At 36.7% G+C, this 25965-nt stretch overlaps 1 protein-coding gene across 1 annotated transcript; it reads left to right on the forward strand.

Moving 5' to 3' along the window:
• Window positions 1–1635: 1635 nt before the first annotated feature.
• Window positions 1636–25740, forward strand: DRD3 (dopamine receptor D3). Its single transcript, XM_025168894.2, has 6 exons — window positions 1636–1941; window positions 14671–14783; window positions 15643–15785; window positions 17204–17394; window positions 23810–24152; window positions 25544–25740. Exons 1-6 carry the CDS (start codon window positions 1660–1662, stop codon window positions 25738–25740), a joined length of 1269 nt encoding a protein of 422 aa, XP_025024662.2. The 5' UTR covers window positions 1636–1659.
• Window positions 25741–25965: the final 225 nt, after the last annotated feature.

Genomic DNA, 25965 nt, shown 5'->3' on the forward strand with positions numbered 1-25965 from the left:
ACTTCTCTTACACACAGAGACACACTTCAGACCTGCTATGCCTTCTTCATGGCTTACCAAGGTCAAATTTTCCTACTTTGATCAGCAGTGATAGCTGGCAGATGTTAAATTGAAGATCATCTTGGAGGAGGTTATTTTACCGATCCCTTCATTATTGCAGCTAAATCATTAAGAATAGCAACTAAATTCATTTACAAGATGATCAAAGCTAAATTGAGTATTTTCAGAGAATGATCAGAAATTGATTGGGAACAAGAGCTTTTGAATGTTCTGCAGTGCACCTCCTGCTGAATGTTGCCTTGGACTGGGATTGTATCCAGTGAGTTCAACGATGCAAAAATTACTCTTTCTCTACTTGTAAACTACTCAGAAATGGACAATAATGCTAACAATCCAGTACCATTAGATTTGTATCAAATCTAGCATGGAAATATCCTCAAGAAAAAGCACAAGTAGTTAATCCTAATTTAAAATGAAATTCAGTTTATAGTATATAAAGGATGTTTGGTTTCTTTGAAACTCTTAACAGCTTTATCAAGATACTTTTATCTGAGGAAGGAAGGAATGATCCCTAGCATGGAATCTGCCTTCTGCACACCTTCATTGTGCAATCCAATCTAACCCCAAGATCATTTTCCTGATTAGTTATAGCCAGCTCAAACAACATCAATATGCATTTGGGGTGGGGGTGACCAGTGTGCATTGTTTTACACTCACTTCAGTTGAATTGCATTGGCCATTTGGTTGATCATTCACTCAGTAAATTGACCTTCTGGGGCAGTTCACTGACACTTCAATGACAGTTGCAGTTTTTACCAACTTGAACAGTTTACTATAATCCACATACTTAGCCAGCTCACTGCTTACTCTACATCAAAAGCATTTGTACCAAGACAGTTAAAAAGCATGACTCCCACACAGTTCCTTGAGGGGCTCTACATTTTACTTCCCTCCACCAAGAAAATTTCTCATTTATTCCTAATCTTTGTTTTTGTTTTAAATTATTTAGCAATCCACAGTTCTTGTGTTACGGTCACTAAATTTACTCAAGAGCCTTTGATGAAGAAGTTTGTCAATGGCTTTTTGAAATTAATAACAATCCTATCCATTTGTTCCAGGCCTGAAATCCTATACCAAGAACAAGAGCATACCTTATTTGTTTCTTCTTTCTTTGTCTTTCCTCATTTTTCCTTTTTTCTGAAAGAGGCTCCAAGGCAGCTCTCGTAAAGCAGTGATAGAATTCTTCATAACTGGCCTATCAAGCAGGTAGTAAATCATTTGGAGAATACAACTTTTGTGTTCTTCAGTGTGTGAAAGCACCCAGTATTTAGAAGCATTCCGCGATTACGGTCTTATGAAACATAACATGTCATATATAAAGCAAAGTTCTTAGTGAAGTGTTCCTCAGCCTCTACTTTCAAAATGCTCAGCAAACATGGTCATTGAGAAGATGGGAGTTGTTATAGTCAAACAGATCTAAATAATTCCTGCTTGAGCAAAACCTTGGAGAGACACTGGAGGCTGCTGTATCTATGTCTGGACATTCTGGGGTTTAATTTATTATTAAAGAAATTATTTTGCTGCTAAAATGTTGGTGCAAGTGTTATTTCACATAAACTTGAAACAAATATCTCTGTTTTGCAGATCTCCTTCCTCATAATGGGTTCCTTCAGCAGAATTATTAGCTCTTCAAATTTTACCATATCAGCCATACATTGGCAGGATAACTCCACCAGACGTGGATTACCACAACCTCATGCCTACTATGCCCTCTTTTGCTGCATCTTGATCTTGGTCATTATTTTTGGGAATGTCCTAGTCTGCCTAGCAGTTCTGAGGGAACGGAATTTGCAAACTACTACCAACTACCTTGTGGTAAGCCTAGCAGTAGCAGACCTGCTGGTGGCCATTTTAGTGATGCCATGGGTGGTATATCTTGAGGTGAGTAGAGTCTGGGTTGCTGGTACATGGGCATCACTTTCTGAGTGATATACTCTCAACATTTACTTCAACCCATTTAAACTAAATAATAAACCCCATAGTCTAAATTGTTTCTTTTTCTTCAAATTCAGTAATTATGAAATTACCAAAGAAAAAAGAAAAAAAGAAAAAAGATTACTTGGAGGTCATATAGTTAGGGTTACATTCACCTATCAAAGAATCTTTGGGATATAACTTCACAATACATAAAACAGATAAGCTATGAGGAAATACATGACAGAGAAATAACAGTGAATATGCTGGGAAGTTATGTACTAATTATTCCATTATACTGTTAGAACTTCACATTCCAGCTCACTAAGTAGTAAGAACTCTAGAAGCACAAACTGTGGAAAGAACATTAAAGGCATGTTAGCAAGGGTTTGGAATGAGGTTACTGGAATGCTGTACTAATTTCTCAAATATATAATTTAGAATGCAGATTCAGACCATTATTACTCCAACTAGTATTATTTACCCACTGGATGTCTGGAGGGAGTTATACCTAATGATGTCTAGAGTTCCAGCTAAGTGCTCTAATATTCAGCCTGATCTTGTCGGTATCTCTCTCCAGTAGCTTCAGCTGTGTCTCAGAAAACACCCAGCAATCTGTACCTACTTAGCAAGTTCTATCTACAGTAGGTTTGCTTTGCAACTTTCACCCTATGGAGGTTGTTTGCCCTTACATTATTTTTGTTATTTTGCAATCTTTGGGTTCCCCCAGCCTTGACAGTAGTTCTTATCATGTGTGAATGGAGTAATGTTGACTACAATAGGATCTGACAAATTTTCTTTTAATATACAGGTTTCAGGATCTGTGTTCCTAACAGTGCAATTACACAAAGAAATGAATAATGTTTAATTTCTGATGCTGTACATTGGTAGAAGGCATAGAGACCTGTCAGCAAAAAGCTTTCTCCCCTGGCTTTATATTATCTCTGTAGGAAAGTCCATGCCCTGGTTGAACTCTTTAGCTAAAAGTGAGAAGGCATTTAAGTCTTGCTGTGTTGAATTAATACCTTCCTTCTGTTCCAAATATGATTGCTACAATTTTAAGGAATATCTATATAAGAAACTGCCACAACTGAATATTGGGATTCTTAAGTTCCATTTACTTCAATGACTTTAAAATAACAAGCTGTGCTTAGGTGGCAAACTGCAAAAACCTTACTGTATGAGCTGGCAGCATATAAATTCAATAAATCAATCATCGGCACTTTTAATTTCTTCATCAGCCATTCCCTACTTGATGCTTTCCATATATGTTGGGTCCACTAATTAAAAATTCTGGGATTTGAGCTCCCAACATAGCTGGAGAGTTGGGGAAGATAATTGGCAATTAAACTGTGCAAAAAACCTTCTCAGAAAAAAGAGAATTATATGCAAAAAAAATGGAAGCAAAATGTGGATCTCTATTTGGGCTCAGAAGAGCAAATAATTTGTAGCAACTTTCCCAAGTTGTAGAGGTGCCATATTTTTGGAATTTGGTTAACCTCAATCCTAGTCACTGTGGCCCTTAAAAATTCTGGGAGTAAAGGACATCCGGGTACCACTGCTCTTTACAAGGAGACATCAGGGCAGCATTCTACTCTGGGTTTGAGTGCTGAAGACAATGAGATTAGCAATTTTATTTGCAACTGCAGCAAAGATTTTTAAAGGTCACTAAGTTAGCAAACCTCACTTTCTAATCACTTTTGGAAATTGCTCATTAACTACTTCTAAGCTATTAGACACCTGAACAACAAGTTTGAAAATGCTGGGGTAATCTGCCTTCAATCCTGAATGAAAAGAAATTTTAATCATAAGCTTAAGAATCTGAAATAAACAGCAAAAAGCTAAATAAGATTTTAATCTTAGAAAGTTGTAAATGGACTAAGGGTCCAGATATATTTGGAATCTTTTACAATAAGATTTTGGAATTAATTATAAAGAACAAGCAGCTTCTCATGGGAAATAGATCTGTTTTGTTTTTTACAAGACATAACGAAAATAATTTCATGATTTCAAAAACTGGACATTAGAGGAGACTAAAGACTTTAGCTAGAGGAAAGATTTACGAGCCTATAAGATGATGCAAAACATTATAACAATAAAAATACTGAAGGAGACTTTTGAAGAATGGAATCAAAAAATAGTAGTCACAATATTAACAATGTCAGTAATGATGTCTGCTTCTATGGATAGACTATGTCAAAAGATGTTATTGAAGAAATAACAGATGTAGAACAAATTTTGTCTGACAAGCTAGATGTTATTGAAAGTAATTTACCACTGACAGGCCAAGAGAATGACTTGGAAAAGGATGTTTCACTGGATCTACAAAAGAAACTGACTGAGGTTTTAAAATGTAAAAAGGAAATACAAATGATAAACCAAGAGAGTGACCTGGATATTTTTTTTTCTTATTGGATTTACAAAAGAGGCTTTCTAAAGCCTTGAAGAACTCTGGGGACAAAGAAGAAATGAAGAGAAATCAAATCCTACAACAATATTTGAATGAACTAAAGATTAAGACTGTTAGAAGTAAAAGGAAGGAATATAAAGTTGGTTTATTTGATCAAGGTTAAAACAAGATACATTGTCATTTCTGGCAATCCTTTATGGACTTTCTGCTGACACCAGGACTGAATATATGAAGCCTTATGAATTTGTTTATAGATAAGAGATGGGATATGGGATAAAGAAATAAATGTTTGTAGCCTTAGAGGGGGTGAAGAGTCACTAAATTTGTTTATACTTGTTGTGATGAAGATTGGAAGTAATTTCTTTATATATTTTTTCTCTTTCTTTATTATATTCTTACTTTTTCTCCTGTCTTTTTTTCTTTTTCCTTGCACATTTTCCTTCTTTTTTCTATTCCTTTTTTCTTTCTTTAAGTTTAGTTTGTATTAGATTTTACTATCATAATAAAAATTCTTAATAAAAATTATATATATAAAAATTCTGTGAGTTGATATATATGGAGGGCATCAGACCAGAACATCTATGTTGTAGTAAGGGTTGTGTCATACTTTTTTCACTGAAGGAGTAATTAAAAGATAACTTAAAGGCTTATATTACTGTTAAGCAACCTAATAGAAATGCTGCTGGTTAATATCATGTCACAGTAGCTCAAAATAAAAAATGGAAATAGTATAATGCAAATCCAATTAGGCTCACACAATGAAATGTGTACCAATATACTAAACTGTTCTGAAAAAGAAATTATCTCTGCGGAATCACTGAAAAGCCAAAAAGTGGATTGACAGAGGAGAAGAGAAAAGAATTTTGTCAATATAAGTGGGGATATTAACAGAGAATAAGATCTGATTTAAAGCCAGTAATCTATTGTACCCTAGAACACCTTTCATCTCAAGAATTCAAATCGCTGCATTAATGACTGCATCAGGTCCTTTCTACTTACCTCTGATGGAGGGAGGAGTGTTAGATTGTTGATATTTGGTAAGAGAAGATTAGGCTTCAACTAGTCTCTTGCTCAGTGGAAGTAACTGAAATTAAAAAAAGAATTAGAACTTGGAAAGAATCAGCAAGATATGCTCAGTAGAAGTATTTAGAAGAGCTTGCATTAGCAATGTCTGCTAATGTTTTATGCAAGATACTTTAATTAATAAAGGATAAAAGTGACTTTACTTTTTTATTTAAGATACATTTAACTAGAAGACCTGTGGCTGAACTTACTCATTACTACATTTTCTAATAGGATACTAGTAGGGCATCAAAGAAATGAATGCAAAGTTGTCAGAGAATTCTATAACCCTATTCCCAAACCAAAATCTTTGGAACATTTTATGTCGATGGACTGTGAACATTAGAAACACTGGCCTTTCTATGGATACAGGTTTGGAAACAGATGAGCCAAAAAGAGGACATGGCATATACAAGCCATACACCAGTGAACCATGGGAGCAGCAGAAGGCAGTTTACAGGATGCTGCATCTGAAAGTAAATATTGCCTGCAAGTGTTCTAGGAAGTGATCCTCACAGAAATCCTCATACTAAAAAGGAATTAGGTTGTTTTGTAATGCTAATGTTGGTTGTTTTACAGTCCCAACAGAACAGGAAGAGGGTTTTTTAAAAATGACACAAAATACTTCAATTCATTCATTCATTCATTCATTCATTCATTCATTCATTCATTTTCAACTTTATATATGCCACCCATCTTACTGTACAGGTGACTCTAGGTGGCGTTACAAGTAAAAAACTATTTTCCAACATAAGGCTATAGAACAAAATTCTGGATGCAAGTTAATTTGATCAGTTTGATCATTAATGTTTTATGTAGTCCATAAAACCTTGATGAAAATGTCTTCAGCTTATTGTCAAGGGGTTTTCTCCAGATTGTACATCTTCAGTCCATCAGATAGTATATTCTGCAAAGAGTCCAAGAAGTAGTACCCATGAAGTGGATGTCTTTGGATGATAGTACATAAAGATGGAGAGTACTTCTCCAGAGAACATCTAAAATAGTTGCTTAAATGGCAAACCACATAGGATATGTCTTACCTTGATATCAGCACCAGTAACCCTCATATAATGTCAGATTAATTTAACACTAATTTATGGGATATAAAAGGCAGTTGTCAGGGATTTGGGATTTGACTGCCAGTATAAAATGATATGTTTTGTGTTAGCAATCTGGAGAATGTTCATTCTCCTCTGAATCTAATCAGATTCATTAATTAGAACAGCAAATGTGGGATTCATGACACTATAAACAGATGCTGAATGAATCACTGTTTTAAGTAATAGTATTTTTTAAAAAATATAATCATAACCTTTCTGTAATTTATGTGTTGGAATAAAATAACATCATCCATTGATATGGAAAACCTCATACTTGAAAGATGACAAAAAATTGGCTAAGCTAATATTCCAATGAATTAAGTGTTCAGAACTTTTAATCAAATTAATATCTGTGTTAACTGTGCTATAAATTAATCGAATGTGGATTCTGACTTGTATTTTTCTAAAGATGGGGCAGAATAAAAATGGTTAGGACAGATATATGTTTGACATGAGGTAATGTACAAAAGTCATTGTTTTTAAAATTATAGTGAGACCTTGCTAAGCTTGTTAGCAGTAATAACAAGGTATAAGCCTGCTGGGTCTTCTCCTCCTGATCCTGAGAAATCCTCTCTGCCACTGATTTACCATGGAGGAGATGATGACAACTCTGTTTTCTTAGTAGCCTGACCTGATGGGAATGTGTGTGCTAAAGATTAGATCCCTTTTGCTGAATGAGTACCACTGGTTCATTAAGAATTCTAAATCTGTATTAGATACAGCAAGGTTAGAGACTAGAAGAAAGTTGAAAAGAAAAAGAGAGGAGGAATAAACAATTGCTTTCTGAAGAAGTTTATCTTAGTCCCTATTAGCTTGGGAACTAGCTGTTCCTTAGCAGTTTGTGGTGGAGTCCATGCAAAGGGAAATAGCAGAGCTTATTGGAAAGATTTAGGCAATCGGAAGACAGAAGACAACCACTGGAACTCTGGTTTGAGTATCCTTGTCCCAAACTGAATAGACACTTTTTTCCCAGCTCCTGCCAGCCAGCCTCCTGTTCCTTTTAACTGAATCCTTTTAACTTTCCTCAAATACAGGATAAAACTCTTCTCTCCATTTCCTCCTGCTCTGGCCTGTATAGCAGGGATCTCATAGTCCAAAGATCTACGCAGCTGCCCAGGCCATCCATATCATTGAGTTAGGGACTGTCAGCACCAATCACTGATCTGGCTGGCAGCACCAAGAGCATATCCTTGTTCCTGCCATGCAGGTGTTCTTCCTTCTTTGCAGTGAGAGGTACATTCATCTACTTGCCAAGATTGTCAGGTTTTGCTTTGAGACACCACATCACTGCTACTTATTACCTCTTCCCTCTTTTCCTGCCATTCTCTCATACTCTAATGAGTGTGGAATGTAAGGAGGTCCTGAAGAACACCAAGTTCATGCGACCCATACTGTTGTCTTCCTGCTTTTCATCTGAGATGACAGAGGGAAGCCACCTGGAAGGAGGAAAGCCACTGGCAACAAGGAGCAAGCTATGGTGAAGAAAAAAATGATGGCTTGAGTCAGGGAAAGCTATTTCAGGCAAAAGACTACAATGTGGCTGACCTTGGCTGATTACCAAAAGCTAAACAGGATCAGGCTTGCTTAGTACATGGATGGGAGATCTCACATCACTGGGAAGAAGAAAATGGATCCTGGAAGGAGGCATTCACAAAGCACTTCTGAATCTTTGCCAAGAAAACTATATGGAAAAGAACCATATGGTCACCTGGAAGTGAGCCTATTATTGTATGTTCAGAATTAATTGGAAAAAGAAGATAATAGAGGTATCGAAAGCAGTAAAAAGAAGCCTCACAATGTTTCTAGACCACTAAACAAAACAAATCGTACAAACGAATTACTAGAACAAAAGAGGTTAAAATACTAAATGGTATTCTGTTAAAACAATGATAACATTCCAGGGCCTGGGCCATGTTTTTCCTGCTATGTCTCGAGATTAGCCAAATCCAAAATTCTTGATTATGCACTCTTCCTAACATAATTGGAAGTGGAAGTTCATGAGAACCATAGACTTTTGTCTTGACAGTTCCATAAAGGTCCTTGTTTAGCTGATTTTTCTAGAAGTTTACTGAAACTTTGAACCAAAGTATTTAGTTAAGGGCAATAAATGACAGAACATACATCTGAGCTTTGTGAGTTTCTTCTTAACAAAACAGTTTTGAAATAATCTGTTATAAATGTAACACCAGCGCAGTGAGGCATATTCCCAGAAATAAGCATAAATTTCATTCTCTCCCCCAATAAATATACACTACTCACTTAGGATGGGACAAACATTTATAGAGCATATACAATAACAAGCCAGTGTATTAACCCAGAGACTCCTGACCTGATGGACTGGATTGTCCAGCAGTAACTCTTTCTTTGAGTGCTTATAAGCTCTGGCTTGTGTCATCAGTGTTAGTATTAAATCATCTTGTCTTCTGTCAACCTCCTTTCCTATGGCTTTCAGCTTTTTCAGCCATTAGGGTCTTCTGCAATGATTCTTGCCTTCACATTACATATCCAAAATATTTAAGCTTTACCTTCATTCTCAGCACTTCCAGTAAGCAGTCTGATTTTACTTCATCTACTATCAAATTATTTGTTCTTCTTGCAGTCCATGGTGTGCTGAACCATTTTCTACAGAACCACAATTCAAAGGCATCCATTTTTCTTCATTCAGTCTGATGATCCATCTTTCACAGCCATATGTTGCAGCTGTGAAAACCATGGCCTTTACTATACATATGTAATATCTTAGCTATGTAATAGTTTGCCTAGATCTGTCATGTTCTTTCTCAAATCAGCTCTGTGAATTTTTGAATGTGGAATAATGCATTACTACTTTGACTTCTCCACCAGTTTGCATTGTGTTGATCTTCTCTGTTGACCTAATCTTAGCGTTAGGGTTTTTTAGAATATTAAGCAGCAAACTGACTTTTGCACTGTATTGTTTCACTTTCAGCAAGAGATTCCTTACGTTTTTCTCACTCCTCTTAACTAAGAACTGTATCACCAATATATCTGAGGTTGTTAATGTTTTAATATATTTGTATTTCCTTATTATTCAGTATTTCAGTGCCCTTTAATTAATTGAATCTTAATTAAATGTTGGTTTAATTTGTCCCCAGGAATTCTTCTGAAGATAGCAAATGATAAGACATTAACTAAAAATAATCAACCGAGCATAACTACAATTTTTAAAAATCACAAATGAATGCTCTTGTTAGGTTCATAGGCAACTGTGGTAATCCATATTTGAAAAAAATCAGTGCAAACATTTTGTGTACTTCTATCTATTACTGCAGGAAAGATGATTCTGTTCATTTGGAGTTATTTATGCTGGCCTCATTCTTCACTTAGTAATGGATTTAGCATTTTGCTTTTTAGAATACACATTATTGTTTTCTAAAGAGTTTTCAATGGAGTTTCTAGTCTATTAAATGTATCTGTTTTAAGAGAAGACATAGTTGAATGCATTTTGCTGAAATCCTAAGCATATATTGATGGAAGTAAATTCCACTGAAACCATTATATGTAATGAACAGAAACATAGCTGAGGTAATGGAAATTAAGTTCTAATTTGATTTCCAGCTGCCAGTAATTGTTGTGGCTTCAGTGAAGTGATTTCCAATTTGGAAATGTATATTAATATCAGTAAATATGGATTTCAACCCATTCCTTAAATCCAGTGGATTAATTTTTTTTGTGATTGCATTCTTACAATTATATGTTATCTCACTAATGCTCCAAGAAACTCAGGAGGCATTGTACATTTTCCCTTTTATGTACTCAAAACAAATCACAGAATTGTGCAGTTGGAAGGAACCATTTAGTTCACCACTTGCTCAGTGCAGGAATCAAAATTAAAATGTCCAAACAGATGGTGTCTATCCTCTGCTTCAGAACAGCCCAGTGTTTTTCAAACTTGGCAACTTTAAGATGTGTGGACTTCAACTCCCAGAATTCATGCTGGCTGGGGAATTCTGGGAGTTGAAGCCCACACATCTTAAAGTTGCCAAGTTTGAAAAACACTGGTACAGCCTATGAACATGAATATGTCACCTTGCCAGGTAATTGGTCCACTGTCCATCTGCTTTACTATTAGGACTTTTCTAACATTCAATTGGAAAATATGACTTTCTGTCATTTAAATCCATTATTCTATGCCCTGAACTCAGGAACATTAAGTGGTGAATCTTTTCTGTGTAACATCTATTCAGATATTTCAGGAATGCTATTAGTCTTCTTTTCAAAACTAAACATGTCCAGTACCTTCAATTGCTCTTCATAGGACTTAGTTTCTACTCCCCTGATCATCCAGATTGCTCTTTTCTCTGTTACAATATGGTGTCTCAAAGTGAACACAGTACTCAAATTTGGGTCTGATTAACATTGTAAAGGTAGAGCCATTCTTTCATGTGATTTGGAAACTGTACTTCTGCTGAAGCACCTAAAACTGCCTTTGCCTTTTTTGAATCCACATTGCAAACTGAATACAAGTCAACAGTATCATCAACTATTATTCCAAGATCTTTTTCCACATGTACTACTGCCAAACCAGTAATCCCCAGTCTATACCTAGGCTTTTGACTTTTGTAAAGAAAGTTGAGTTTATTCTGGTTAAATTTCATTCTGTTATTCTTGTCCCATTTATCTAACCTTACAAAAGTATTCTGAATTTTATTTCTGTCTTCTTGAACAATAGCTATCTCCCCATTCCCATCTTGTACAGTCTGTAAATTTAATAAGCATCCACCTCCATCAATAAGAGATTATATTATATATTATATATTTGTATTATATAAATATATATAAAATATATAATTATATTATATATTTATTTTTCAATTATTATATTGAATAAAGGACCCAGACATCAACATTATGGTACTCCACATGATACCTTTCTCTGGCTTGTTTAGGAACCACTGAAGGGCACCCTTTGGAGTAGATAGCTCAAGTGGAATAGATGAAGAAGGAGTTGGGGAAAGAAAGTACACAACAAGGCAGAAGATGAACAGTGAAAAGTGGGGTGGACAAAGGACTGGACCATGGAAACAGCTGTAGATTATGAAGGAAAGTCAAAACTAGATGCTGAACTTTAGAAGGGGACAGGAATACCCAGTTCTAAAGCTGCATGATGCAATGGGCTATGGTAATTTGAAACTATGATATTGAGCCTGGGCCTTTAAATTAAGAAGGGGGCATATTTCCCTGAATGGTGAAATAATGCGGGATTCACAAACAGTTGTCTTTTAAATTCCCAGGTGCAAGCCACTGAAAGGTTTAAGGCCAAGACCATATTTTGAGTTGATCCTAGACATGAACATGTTAGCCAGTAAAGATTTTTTTTTTTTAATTCTTCAGTTAAACATTATTAGTAGATGTTCCCAAGGAATTATTCAAACCAGTTGCAATTGTTGGCAGTTCTACTTATATGACATTACAGGACCACTACAGGTAGCTTTAACAGACTGAGAAAAAGGGACACTATTGTTAGACCAGTAGTAGCTGATGGAAGGTGAGTCTGAATAAAATCTAAATACCCTGTTAATGCAGAGCCTGAAAAATAAAATCTCCCTTGAACTGAGTGGGTTCAATTACTCCATTAGTAAGCAGCTATATACTTTCTGCTCTATGTAGTCATGCTTCAGATTTCTGCAAGTAATCCCAAGTCAGCCTTAACCTTTCTGTGCAAGGAGAGTGCTTATATTTTATGTCAACTGAACAAGAGACAATGGCTGGGCTCAGATGTTACACACTAAGCCACATTTTTAAACTCTGGTTCCTTAAATCAGCTACAATTGTCAGGGTTAATATATCATAAACCACAGTTTATAAATCACAATGACTGAGTGCATACAACCTGCTAAACTGAAACTAAACAAACCACATTATGTTTTAGCCTAATGAATAATCCCATTCTGTCCTTTGCCACTTCACTTTAGGATTATGTATCTTTCTGGCCTTTTTTCATAGTAATGTATATCCAGGAACCTTCAGCCAAAAATCCATCTTGCTGTTATGAGTCTTATTAGAGTGGGGCTGAATTTCTAAATATGGTTTCTATTATAGCTAATGCTGTGAGATGGGAAAAGGGTAGGACAAATAAAACAACAAAATTGTGCATGACACAATCAGCACCAGGATGTCAACCTCTAAAGAAGAAGAATGTGTCCCAGTCCCAATTTTCTTTAACCTGGGCCCCAGATGTCTTAGGACTCCAATTTCTAGAGTTCCAGTCCTCCTGGGAAGACATCTGGAGGACACCAGGACGCAGAAGGTTGCTTGCTATATGCATTTCAGAGTCATAGTATTCTATTCATTTAAAGGTTTTAAAATCCATTGATAGTGTAACTATAGTTGAACAGTGCCACGATGCCTTTCTAGCTCAGTGGTAGCTAATTCATCCCTATTCTTCAGTGGCCTTTGAGTACATGGAGTAAGGATTAAAAAAAAAATCTTCTGGCGCTTCACTCCAGATTATTATAATTCAGTAACCAGGAGACAATGAGGTCGAGATGAGACATGCATCACTAAGCACGGCTTCAGATTTTTGTCATTCATTATTATTAGTAACAGAAGGTTGTATGACTAAATCTGTAGTCTGTTGTGGTGGGAAGCTGGTTTCAAGAACAGTGTTTTGAGTTGCACCAAGTCAAATTTAACTTTTTTCTCCCCTGTCGCAGTTCCAAAGGAAATGTTCTTACTCTGCACGCTACTATTAATCCTAATAATAATATGCTGGGAATATTCATCTGGATGACAGTAGTAGTAGAAAAAGTGGCTGAGTTATATTTTAAATTACTCATTAACAAAATACCTAATTGTGTCATCAGTGTTAACTTCCACATATTCAAATCCCTTTAAGAAACCTCCTGGGAAGTAATACAAGTATTTGTTGGATCTGATACTTTGTGGTTTCGTGATAGAAAATTAAATATTGTTTCTGAAACATCATTTAATTCATGAAACCAGTTTACACTGTATCTTTAGATGCCATTCCAACATCGATTAAGCAATGTCATCAAATGGGACCTCAGAAATGGGCTTTCTCTGTTGCTGTGCCTGCCCTTTGGAATAGCGCCCCTCTTGGAGATCTGCATGGTCCCCACCTTGCCCACCATTAAACATTTGTTAAAAACCTAGGTTTTCCCTCAGGCCTTGGGTTAAGGTGGATCGATGGGCTCCTTGAGGTGGTGAGGGGTATAGAGGGATGGTCTTGTTCCGTCAAACAGTTGCTATTCTACGGAAGTTTGTTGTTTGTATGTCACTATTGTTCTTTTGCGAAGAGAGATCTCTTTGGAGAAGACCCTGATGCTGGGAAAGATTGAAGGCAAAAAGAGAAGAGGACGGCAGAGGATGAGATGGTTAGATAGCATCACTGAAGCAATGAGCATGAAACTGACCAAACTCAGGGAGGCAGTGAAGGACAGGAAGGCCTGGCGCAATATGGTTCATGGGGTCACGAAGAGTCGGACACGACTTAACGACTAAACAACAATTGTTCTTTTAATTTTGTGAAGCGACCCAGAATCATTTGAAATAGGGTAGCCTAGAAATTTAAATAAATAAGTAGATTTGGTTCACATATTACACTGAGACTTAATATAGTTTGATTTTGTCTTACTGCATTGTGGGAACTCACTCATTATGGGTTAGCGCTAACAGTTAATTAGACCATTACAGCTTGTTCCACAAAACATGGATAAAAATCCTGGTCTTCTGTTTTGGTGAAACTAGCCTTAGTATATGATGAAAAAGTCTGCTTACTTTATTTAATCTCCCCAGAGGTAGAATACTGAGGCAATGCAACCTGTGAAAGGAGATAAATTAGGAGTCATACTCTTCGTTACAGATGCATGCTATCATTATTAATATAGTTCAGATTATAAATTTACATAGGTCTTAAGGCATTACTCTTCTGAGTGTGCTCTTGCTTGTCAGAGGTATTGTCAGATGTGCAGCTGTGTCCCAAAAAGGATAATAAAATCTTATCTCTGAGGAGAACCATGAAATTTCGTTTATTAATGTTCACTTAAAAAATGGCTTAACTGCTGTGATTGGAAAGTGCATCTTCATTGCAGTCTGCTGTAATTCAGTGCAAGGTAATACAGATATCTTGTGATTGATATTCAGGTAACTGGAGGTGTCTGGAATTTCAGCCGTGTCTACTGTGATATATTTGTAACCATGGATGTGATGATGTGTACAGCCAGCATTTTAAATCTCTGTGCTATCAGCATTGACAGGTAAGATCTCAAATATGCAACAAGATATCTGGATGGAAGTGAAATATTGTCAGATTGGCCAAAAGGGGAAAATGTGTTAAATGTGAATATGTTACAGTGAAGTATAGAAAATGCAACTCATCCAAGAACTGTACACCATATTATATTTTTACTATATGAATCTTTGTCAGATTTATGCCTGCTCCTTTGCAGCTGAGAGACCATGATACTGGTTAATAAAAGTAAACAAATAAGAGGGGAAAATATATTGTACACAGATATATGTAATGTCACCAAAGCACGGTTTCTCTCTTTCTCTCTCACACACACATACACATACACATTGTATTGTCTGAGGAAGGCATTTATCTTTTTGTGCCCGAGCCATCTTTTCCACTCAAAAAACAGGCTTCATGAACTCCAGAAAAAAAAAAAAGATGGAATTGTGCCATTGCTATTGATCACTCTTCTCTGAACACAACACTTCCACAGAAAATTAGAATATTCAGAGACTGCATTTCATTAACAAAAGTGCCAGAGTTCTATCACAAGATATTCTTTAACAAACAGAAGATGCCACAATAATGTTATAAAGAAACACATATGCAAAGTACATGAAAGCTTGAGAGAAAAATCTACTTCCTTAGTTACTATCTATGTGTTTGATCCATTGGATTTTCTTATCTTTGACAGGAAGACATATCTATTTTTCTAATTTTTCATTGTTCTCCTCCACTGTGATTGCATTCATTCTGTCTTCCTTCTTTTCTTTCTCTGGTCACCTCCACCTTTTCCCGGTTTTTTCCGCCCCTTCATTTCTCATATATTTTCTGTAACAGCTACTCCATCATCCTTACTTTAGAGTTGGTTTACTTTGCAGATACACTGCAGTGGTTATGCCTGTACTCTACCAATACAACACTGGTTCCAGCTCTTGCCGAAGAGTTTCTATTATGATAACAATAGTGTGGTTGTTGGCATTTGCTGTTTCCTGCCCTCTTCTCTTTGGCTTCAATACCACAGGTAAACAACAAGAATGGATTATATACTTAATTATGAGCCACACGATTATGACTTCAAATCATTAATCAGTATTTTAAACAAAGATTACCCATTTGGGGAGAGGGGGCGAGTTGGACAGATTTAGAATTCTGCAGAAGTATCATGGTTGCTGCCAAGAAACGTTTTCCAGGAGAGCAATTACATTTGTGAAATGCCTGCTGCAGTTTGTGACCAATCACCAAGCCTTTATTGTATAAAAAGGTCTAGTGAGGCTAAAAGATAGATATGAAGTCTGCGGCTCCATAACTTCAATTTGAGATGGGATCTGTGCCTTCAGAATAAAAATATGCTCCACGCTGAAAATACACAAAAGCCTTTGCCCTGCCCAACCATTGCTGAAATGAAATAAAACCTGCTTGTCCTCATCACTATTATTTTGGCACAACAATGATTGGATGGCTTTAGAACAGGCCTGTACAACTCATAGAGGTAAAGGCACCCAACTGATATCTTACAAATAATTGCAGGCCACAAAGGAACAGCTGGCACACTGGTCAGCTGTTTGGCATCTATTGGTGTGACAGAAGCGATGGAGCTGGCAGGGTTAGTGAAGTCTGGAGGTCTTGGAGGCACTTTGCAGCATGTCTTTTGGGGCAGAGGTGGCTGTGAAAAACTAAGTAGTGGTGGCCGTTCCTTCTTGGTAGCGGCAACGTTTGGCATCAGGGAATTAGTTGAGTTTTCAAAAAATGCCAGCAGGCCACACAAGGCTGCTTGACAGGTCACCTGTGTCCCATGGACTGTGTGTTGCTCTAGAGGTTCTTAGTGGGGAAATGACCATAATTACTCCCCATACATTTAAAATGTCTAGACTACTTACAAAACCTCCACACAACATGCATAGAGAGGGACCCTGCTTTGTTTTCCTTGCCCATAGAGTGGTGCCTGTTTTATCCTTCCCAAGGTTACTCCATCACCTCCAACTGTCATATAATCAGCGACAGTTGATGGCCACTAAAGCTGGAGATCCAAAGTCAGAGTCACTGTGGATGGACTCAAAGTACATATTGGTAAAACTAGGGATGTGTAGATTTTCTACTCATCATTCCCTTTGGTAAAGCTCAAAATCACTAAACAATATACACAGGGAACAGGAAAGCATCTGACAACCTTTCTGAGATATACCTTCTCACACAAAGTAGCATCATACTGAGAAACAGTTTGTTTGCCAAATGCATCACGAAAAGAGCATTTTCTTAACCCATACTTCCCTTCTTCATGAATGAGCCAAAGTTATTAATTTAAGGTCCAATTTATGGTCCAACCACAACTTCGATTTGTATGATTATAGACCCATAAACTACTATAGCTGGACTTTATAATCCACTAAACAATGGTTGTTGTTTCAGAGTGTTTCTTTCTGTGTTTTCTTTTATTCTCAGGTGATCCCAATATTTGCTCCATCTCTAATCCTGATTTTATTATCTATTCTTCTGTGGTATCCTTTTATATTCCATTCCTGGTGACTCTTATGCTCTATATCCGGATTTACATGGTTCTGAGGCAAAGACAGAGGAAGCGAATCCTCACCAGACAAGGCAGCCATAGTGTCAAAGCCTATTGTAAACAGCAAGTATGATTTACTTTTACATTATGTAAGATAATTTAAGATTAATTTCTTAATGTAAGAAATTTGCCCATTTCTCCATCTTAGAAAGGTTATTAAACCTATCTGCCTGCTTAGATATAGTTTTCTCACAGTGGTCTGTCCACTCTTCAACACGAGAATACATTGTATTTACTCTAGCATATTTCTTCCCACACAATTCTTTCAGTGTGTTGCATTCTACAGAGTCTATCTGTGTGCGCCTTTTAATGTCAGCATGGGTTTATGAACATGCATTAGTCATTGATTAATAATATACAGTGCTCATTCCTCTCCTACCCCAACAAGTGCATGCTCAGAGTGAGTGATTCTGTGCATACTATGGCTTAATGCTATGCAGGAGGGCATATAAAGCCATGTGTAAACAATGTTTATCCAGAGGTACTCAGTAGGTTGCAGAGAAAAAAATGGCAAGACAGGATTTATATATTATTACTTCTGGTTGCTACAGTAGAACTTTCTATTATGTTGGAGCAAATAATAATTTTTCAGAGTCAAAGAAAAACTGGTATACACTAATCACATGTAACAGAATCTGTTGATTTAAAAAAATTTTTTAGATCCCACTGCATTTACTTTATGTCAGAAGAAGAATAGATGGAAGGGGTTACTTCATTCATTCATTCATTCATTCATTCATTCATTCATTCATTCAATTTATAGATCTGCACATTTCAACATATGACTCTGGGAGGCTCATAATTAAAAACAATATAAAAACCTCAAAACAATGAAGCCTTATATAAACCTTATAACAACATTCATAGCCGAGGTAGTCACATCCATCCATAACAATCAATACAGCCACTGCACAGGCTCTACCATACTCCAAGTCCCCATATCTGTTGGCAAAACCATGTCTTCAAGGCCTTGTGAAAAGCCATCAGGGTCCTCTCTATATCCTATACCCTTTCTACATTCCTAGCTTTTCTACCCAGATTGGGGTGGGGGGGAAGGTAAGGACACCTCTAGTCAAATAACCTTTCCAGGTTTTAAAAAAAAACTATAAATGTCTGTAAAATGTGTTATGAAAAGAGGTATCTGGGATGGAAGGCATGAACAAGGATGCTCCTATTATTTACAAATAACCCACCTATCTCCCCACCCCCCCGACCCCACTTGTCAGTTATTTCTAGTGATCTTATAGCAGGGTTCTCAAATTTTCTGGTGCTGTGGCTCCCTAAAATAATACATGAATTGGTGTGACACATCCTCCCCTCAGGAACGCTGCTGCTACTACTACTATTGATAATATTTATATGGATATCAATAGCTATTGGAAGTACTAGACCATGTCCAATTGTGTCTATATCCAATTTTCACACTGCACTCTAGAAGCTCCAGGCAACAAGACCTGTCAACTCCAATCAGCTGGGTGGGGATGATGGCATCTGAACTGCTCCCACTTCTGCTGGAAGCAAGATCATTGAGGAGAAAGCTGCCACTGAAGTCTTGCTCCTAGAAAGGCCAGCTGGCCTCCAGTGGCATGCCATCTGGTGAAGGTGCTTCTGAGAAATGGTGTGCTTTGCCTGCCCATATTGCAGATGCCCCAAAGGGTAGGTGGGCAGCCAACTAGGCTCTCCCTCTGTGTGGGTGGGTCCAAACTGGATGGCAGCAGCTGGCTTGACAATGGCAGTAGAAGTGTCTGAGGGATTGTTTCATTTTAACCAGTGGCTCCCCAAAGTGGTGAGCTTGGTATTGTGCTCTCTTCTAGGTTCTAAGGCAGTGTTTCTCAACCTTGGGAACTTTCAGATGTGTGAACTTCAGCTCCCAGAATTCCCCAGCCAGCCATGCTGGCTGGGTAATTCTGGGAGTTGAAGTCCATACAACTGAAAACTCCCAAGGTTGAGAAACACTGCTCTAAGGTATCACCTGTCTGGATTGGGACCTGGTTTCTGTTCCCAATATATTGTTTTTTGTTATATAAACTGATAATGACCACCTGAATGGCATACAGGAACCCAGAACCCAGTTTAAGAGCCCCTGTCTGATAGGAATGACTTCTTCAGCAGTGTGAAACACTATAAAATAAATGATGCTACCTTTAAAATGCTTATCTTATTTCTCAGTTTGTGGAGAAAGCATTTTATTTATTGTTATAGATCTATAGTCCTAAATGACATTATTGCAGTACTAAAAATCTCAGTTGGAAACACAGAATGTCCTTGACAGTAATCTCAGTCAATCTACCTCAGGCAATATAATGAGGAAGAGATGGTGGATACTTTTGACTGCAGCTGTTAAGTTTTGTTATGAACTTTATAACTGGTAATTCCACTAGAGACACAAATTATTCAGAATACTTGCATTTTAAATATCAGAGTTACTAGCCCTGCAGTGATGCATTAAGGTTCTGTATCATCAACAACACTCTATGGGCCAGCTTAATATTGGCTTTATACTAACGGCCAAGAATAGTTATCGAGGTTAGACTGGAAGCAGATAATATATTTGGGTGTACTGAGAGATGCTTTTGAAAAACTCAGCTGCAGTGGCTGTGATGGTGACTCAGTGATGTATTCAAGAAAATGATTATCTGATTTTTTTCCCCTTTTTCTTAATGAAAATGTAAGGTTTGCAACCCTGAATCCCAGAGAAATCCAATGCCAAGAATTCAGGAGGAGGCTCTTAGAAAGAAACAGCTTTTTATTCGGCCGAGTAAAGGAAGCTGGGTGGTCACCAACCCAAAGCATAGGCAACAGATATGCCAGGGCTTTGCCACACCAACGGAAATGCAAGCTTAGTTTTTATAGTTTACAGGGACAAGGCAGTTTGAACCGCAGTTTGAACCGGTTTAGCTGTAGACCCTTTCCAGAATGCCCTCAAGGTACACAAGGCAGTTTGAACCAGTTTAGCTGTAGACCCTTTCCTGAATACCCCCAAGGTATCCTGCGTACATGTCCCTCTCACTTCGAGCTAATGGTGTCTTTCTAGTGAGGCTGCAAAGACAACCCCCCCCCCTTCAAAAACAAAACCTTTGGGTTTGGGAAATGTATTATCAGAGGTTTAAGTCTACTTTACATGGTTTCTTTAAAAAAATAATTAAGCAGAAAGCCACATAATTATTCATTGTGATCTTAAATGGCTGCAAGAAGTCACCAAAAAGAGCTTCAGAATTTACTTTGGCCCACAAGGCCAAGACTACATCCGATTAGATCTCTGTCCATTCTGCTTAACAGAACAACATTTGCTTCTTCTAACAATAAAGCTAAGGGAAAAATATGTACACCACTTTTGCTCTTAGCAAGAACCACAAGGCAAGCTCTACCGTGAAGGCCTTTTTCTTTTGGCGGCACTTGTCAACAAACCAAGAAAGGGAAAGGAAACCCTTTCCAGCTGGTTCAGATAATTCCCAGACTACAGACACACTTAAGAGGAAAAGAGGTACTGTTCTTGAAAGTAAAATCTTTGCCTCATTGTGCTTGGCAAGGGAGACCCTTTTACTTCCAAGGGTGCTCTTTTGGGCATGCCACTCAACCCTGAGTGAATCTTCAACGCCCCATATGTTTGAATAGGATTATGGAGTCCTTGGCGTTCTCTGGGATTGGCTGTTTTCCTGCAGAGGTTTCGTTACCCAACTAGGTAACATCTTCAGTGCTAGAAGGGAGTGGGGTTTGCTCTCTGTGTATATACAGTAGCTTGCCCTGTTAGTGTTGGTTTCAGTAGGATGCTACAGGCTAAACATATTAAGATTATATTTCCATATACCATGTTTATCTCTTACAATTACTAGTTACAAGGCATTATTATACATCTTATGCTGTACATTTGGATTCTATGATGGTCATTCATTGTTTGTGCCAAGATCTTAATAGCTTGTTTCCATTTCACCCTCCTAGTGATGGTATTTACAATGCCTTCCAGGTGAACGTTTAATCCTAAATGACATAATCGAAATCACTTCTTGATCCAGCTTGCTACAACACCGTACCTTAGTGTTTTCCCCCCACAAATGCAATTGCTGCTCAGTGACCACATCTTAATGGAAAGTAGCATTTTCTGATGCCTGTAATGCAATCAAGTGCCAAATTCCATTGCATAATATAATTGTGGGTGGTCATGCATGTTTTTATTATATATGTTTTATTATATATGTTTAACATTTAACCATATATTGCAAGTGATAGTATAGCACTGCAATTGTAAGAGAAATGAAGGGTTATACTGCTATTCATGGTTTATTGCAGCTATAATGAAACACTAATTTTAAAACGTTACTTAGAACATGTAGTACAAATCACAATAGTGCTAAGGTTATGAAAGATGAGTGAGATTTTTAAAAAATGATAACTAAATGGCATCTACAGAACTGTTCCAGAAGGCCTTTCTAAAAATACATTCTTCACCTTAGAATTATCAGCAATATTGGTGCAATGTGAGCATCCTATACAGCACAGGCCTAGTTTTCTTCCAAAGCTGGAAAACAAGTAGACTTTCTCGTGTAATAGTAACTGTGACCTTAACATAGGACACTTTAATCCATTATAGAATACTGAGAAATAAATAGGAACAGGAACTACATAGAGAAAATTGTACAATTTATGTTTCTTGGCAAGGACAGATTTGCTATGAGGATATATAGTTTTTAGGAGATTACACCATATCAATAGTATTAAATTAAATAAAAAGGAAAATACTAATATTCTAGAAAACTCACTACATCCCAGCAGAAAGTAATTGACAGATTCAGTTCCAGTTTCAGCTTACATGCCAAACTTCCCATCATCTTTGTGGACAGATGTTGGATATTTTTTTATTAATCCAGAGTTTTATACACACACACACACACACATATACACATATACAATTATATATACATATATATAATTTTGATTATAGTAGTAAAATTTAATACAAACTAAACTTAAAGAAAGAGAATATAATGGAAAGAAAGAATAAAAGGTACAAGGAAAAAGAAAAAGAAATGAAAGAGAAAAGAAAGAAAAAAGAATATAATAAAGAGAAAAGAAATATATAAAGAAGTTACTTCCAACTTTCATCACAACAGGTATAAACAAATTTAGTGACTCTTCACCCCTCTAAGTTTACAAACAATTATCTCCATCCCATATCTCATCTGTTATCTTCAGACAAATCCATAAAACAACATCTTTTCAGCCCTGGTGTCAGCTTAAAATCCATAAAGGAGTGCCAGAAATAACAGCATATCTTGTTTTAACTTTGATCAAATGAACCAACTTTATATTCCTTCCTTTTACTTCTAACAGTCCTAATCTTTAGTTAATTCGAATATTGTCATAGGATTTGATTTCTCTTCATTTCTCCTTCTTCAAGGCTTTAACAAGCCTCTTTTTCAAATCCAATAGGAAAATATTATCCAGGTTTATTACCCTTGGTTTATCATTTGTATTTCCCTTTTGGATTTTAAAACTTCAGCCAATTTCTTTTGTAAATCCAATGAAACATCCTTTTCCAGAAGTTTTATTCTTGTTAGATAAAATTTGTCATTTCTTCAATAACATATTTTGGACATAGTCTATCCATAGAAGCAGACCTCATTACTGATATTGTTGATAGTGTGGCTACTAATTTCTGACTCCATTCTTCTCCTTCAGTATTTTCATTGGTTATAATATATTGCATTTTATAGGCTTGTATTTTTTTCCTCTACCTAAAGTCTTTAGTCCCCTCAAGTGTCCAGTTTTTAAATCATGAAATTGCTTATCTCTGTTATGTCTTCCAAAAACCCAAACAGATCTATTTCCCATGACAAGTTGTTTGTTCCTTATAATTAATTCCAAAATCTTATTGTAAAAGTTTAAATATTGCAAATTTATCTGCATCCTTAATCTGTTTAAAACTTTCTAAGATCAAAATCTTATTTAGCTTTTTGCTGTTTATTTCAAATTCTTTAAGTTCTTAAGCTTGTGTAATTAATTTTTCTTTTGTTCAGTTGAAGATAAAGTCACCCAATGAAGACTTTTCAGCCTTGTCATTCTGAAGGTCTCTAATAGTTTTAAAATAGTTAATAGGCAATTTCAAAAAGTGATTAGAAAGTGAGATTTGTGAACTTAGTGAACTTTAAAAGGCTCTGCCACTGTGGTGAGCAAGTTGGCTAATCCCTTCATCTCCTGGTGCTGAAACCCATGGAAAACTGCTGTCTTGTGGTCTCCTCTCAACTAGCAGTCATCCGGAGCACATGTAGGCAATCTTCATCCTCTCCTTATCTGGAGAAGTTCCAAGGAACTGGTCTACTCACTAGCTCCTTGGCCTTGGTCGTGGTCGTCGGCTCTGCTTTCGCAGCACCATCTTCAGTTCACCATACTTCCCATGGAAGTCCATTTATCTAGGACTGATTAGGTTTGGTGAACAGATATTGTTCATAAGTAGCTTTTAATTTTTTTGGCTTTTTGTTTTTTAGCAACCTACAGAGAGAAAAACTTTGCACAAGAATTCTCCAGATGCTCTTTCATGTTGCTTACTGATAAAATGTTCACACCAGAAGTTGCTTGCTGAAAAGAGGCCTCTGACACCCACAGACTTACAGGGGTATTGCAGTTTTTGCCATGAAGTTTCCTTTTCCAGCAGAGGGGATAAACAGGCCAGTGACATAAAAACAAGGAGAAAAACCAAGGAACAAAACTTAGAAGTGCGCAAGCTCAACAATGGCAAAACAAAAACCTCTTTGAAGCTACCGTATCAACCACAACGCGCAATACAACTTAGAGAAAGGAAGGCCACTCAGATGCTAACTATTGTTCTTGGTAAGTAGAGGGTTTTCCACCCCTTTAAAAAAAGTGTAATTATTCTATATCAGTATATAGCATATTGCTACTAGTATGAAATGGCATATTATTATATAATTTTGTGCTATGTCTTTGGGTAAAGTATGGAAGGACGTGTATGGAAGGTGGTATATATAAGACACAGTTAAAGCAAGAAGCAAAGAAGAAGAGCCCGTTCTGGTAGATGTCAGCCTGTGCAGCATGTACTTCAGAGCTATCATGTAGAATTGTGCCTCAGTATTGTATATTGAGCATGGAGTGGATTCCTGCTTTGATTCGACTGAAGCTCTAGCCTACCCTGGTCAGCTAAACTTCTAGTTGGGCGAGTATGTGTGAGCATGTGATACTGCGAAACATTCAAACCTTTTAGTTCAGAAAGTGATAGATACCAGTCATAAACTTACATTTGTTTCTGCATGTCCTTAATAAGAACAAGAGTTGTCGTGGAGTTGGGTGATATCTAAATCAAATAAATAAATAACAAACATGAGGACCTATTTATAACCCTCTGTGTGACATTAGTAGATGGCATCTGAGTTCTTTAAAAAATTTAAAATGGCCCATCTCACAAGATAGCCAAGGTTTGTGTAATCTCTGCATTTCCACATGAAATCTCATAAGATTTGACTATTTTATTATTTTTCATGTTGAAACATTTTTAAAATTAAATGTGTACATTGTTTAAAAATAAGTTAACTTTTTAAAATATGCAATATTTTGGTTATATTTTAAAATGTTTTGGCACCCACAAGATTGTGTGAAATCACACATAGATGCCACTTGCAGAAAAGATTGCTGAGTCCTATTTTAAGGAAAAGTAGATATAGCAGTTTATGAAGCCAAAGAATAAAAGGAGGTACTTAATACTGTTTTTGGTTCAAGTTTTTTTCCCCCCATTTTGTATCCACCATAGAGAAAAGACACAATCACACATATGTTTTTCAATTCAGATTACCAAGAAATGTGAAGCACCTTGCTTCAAAGGGTAGGAAATGGGGAATAAATTAACAACAAAAAGAATCATATTTAGAAAGCTTCTTCCATTACCTTTTAAATGTAAATCTATGTTGGCTAAAATCTATATTTAGTTTTATTATTGTTACCTTCCACTTGTTCTTTGCTTTTAGCAAGTCTCACACATGTGAACAGATAACCAAGGATCCCTAGGTAGCTTCTAGTGTAATGTGCAGAGTTACCTTAAAAACAGACAGAATTAGGTTGACCTTATTCACTTATTATCTTCAGAGCGGCAGCTTGCCTTGATATGAGTGGTTTATGATGTATGTGGATAAAGACTTATGTCCACAATGAAACACTACTGAACAAAAGTGTGTTGCTTTCCCATTTATTTGTTTGTTTATTATATCTAGGGACTTTTATAGTCTGCTGGCTGCCATTCTTCGTGACACACATATTGAATACTCACTGTCAAGCATGCCACATCTCCCCAGAGCTCTACAGTCTTACCACTTGGCTTGGTTACATCAACAGTGCCCTCAACCCTATCATCTACACCACCTTCAACAATGAGTTCCGTAAAGCTTTCCTTAAGATTCTGTACTGCTGAAAACTTGGAGAGTGCCTCAGTTTTGCATTCCTTGCAGAAACTGGGTATAGCTGAGATTGATTAATGTACATCAAGATGAATTTTCTCAGTCATCGGTGAAAATGAATTTTGGACTAATTTTTCTATGGACTTCCTCTACCATCTAATGTGGGAAATATTTTTGCAATGGTGAGATTCATGAATTATGTGATTTGTGGTAAAGACCAGAACTCTAAATCTCACTAG

The sequence above is a fragment of the Python bivittatus genome, unplaced genomic scaffold, assembly GCF_059951505.1.
Source record: "Python bivittatus isolate LINGU-HERP-01145 unplaced genomic scaffold, Pbiv_v1 ctg000340_np1212, whole genome shotgun sequence".
In the NCBI taxonomy this organism is placed as follows: Eukaryota; Metazoa; Chordata; class Lepidosauria; order Squamata; family Pythonidae; genus Python; species Python bivittatus.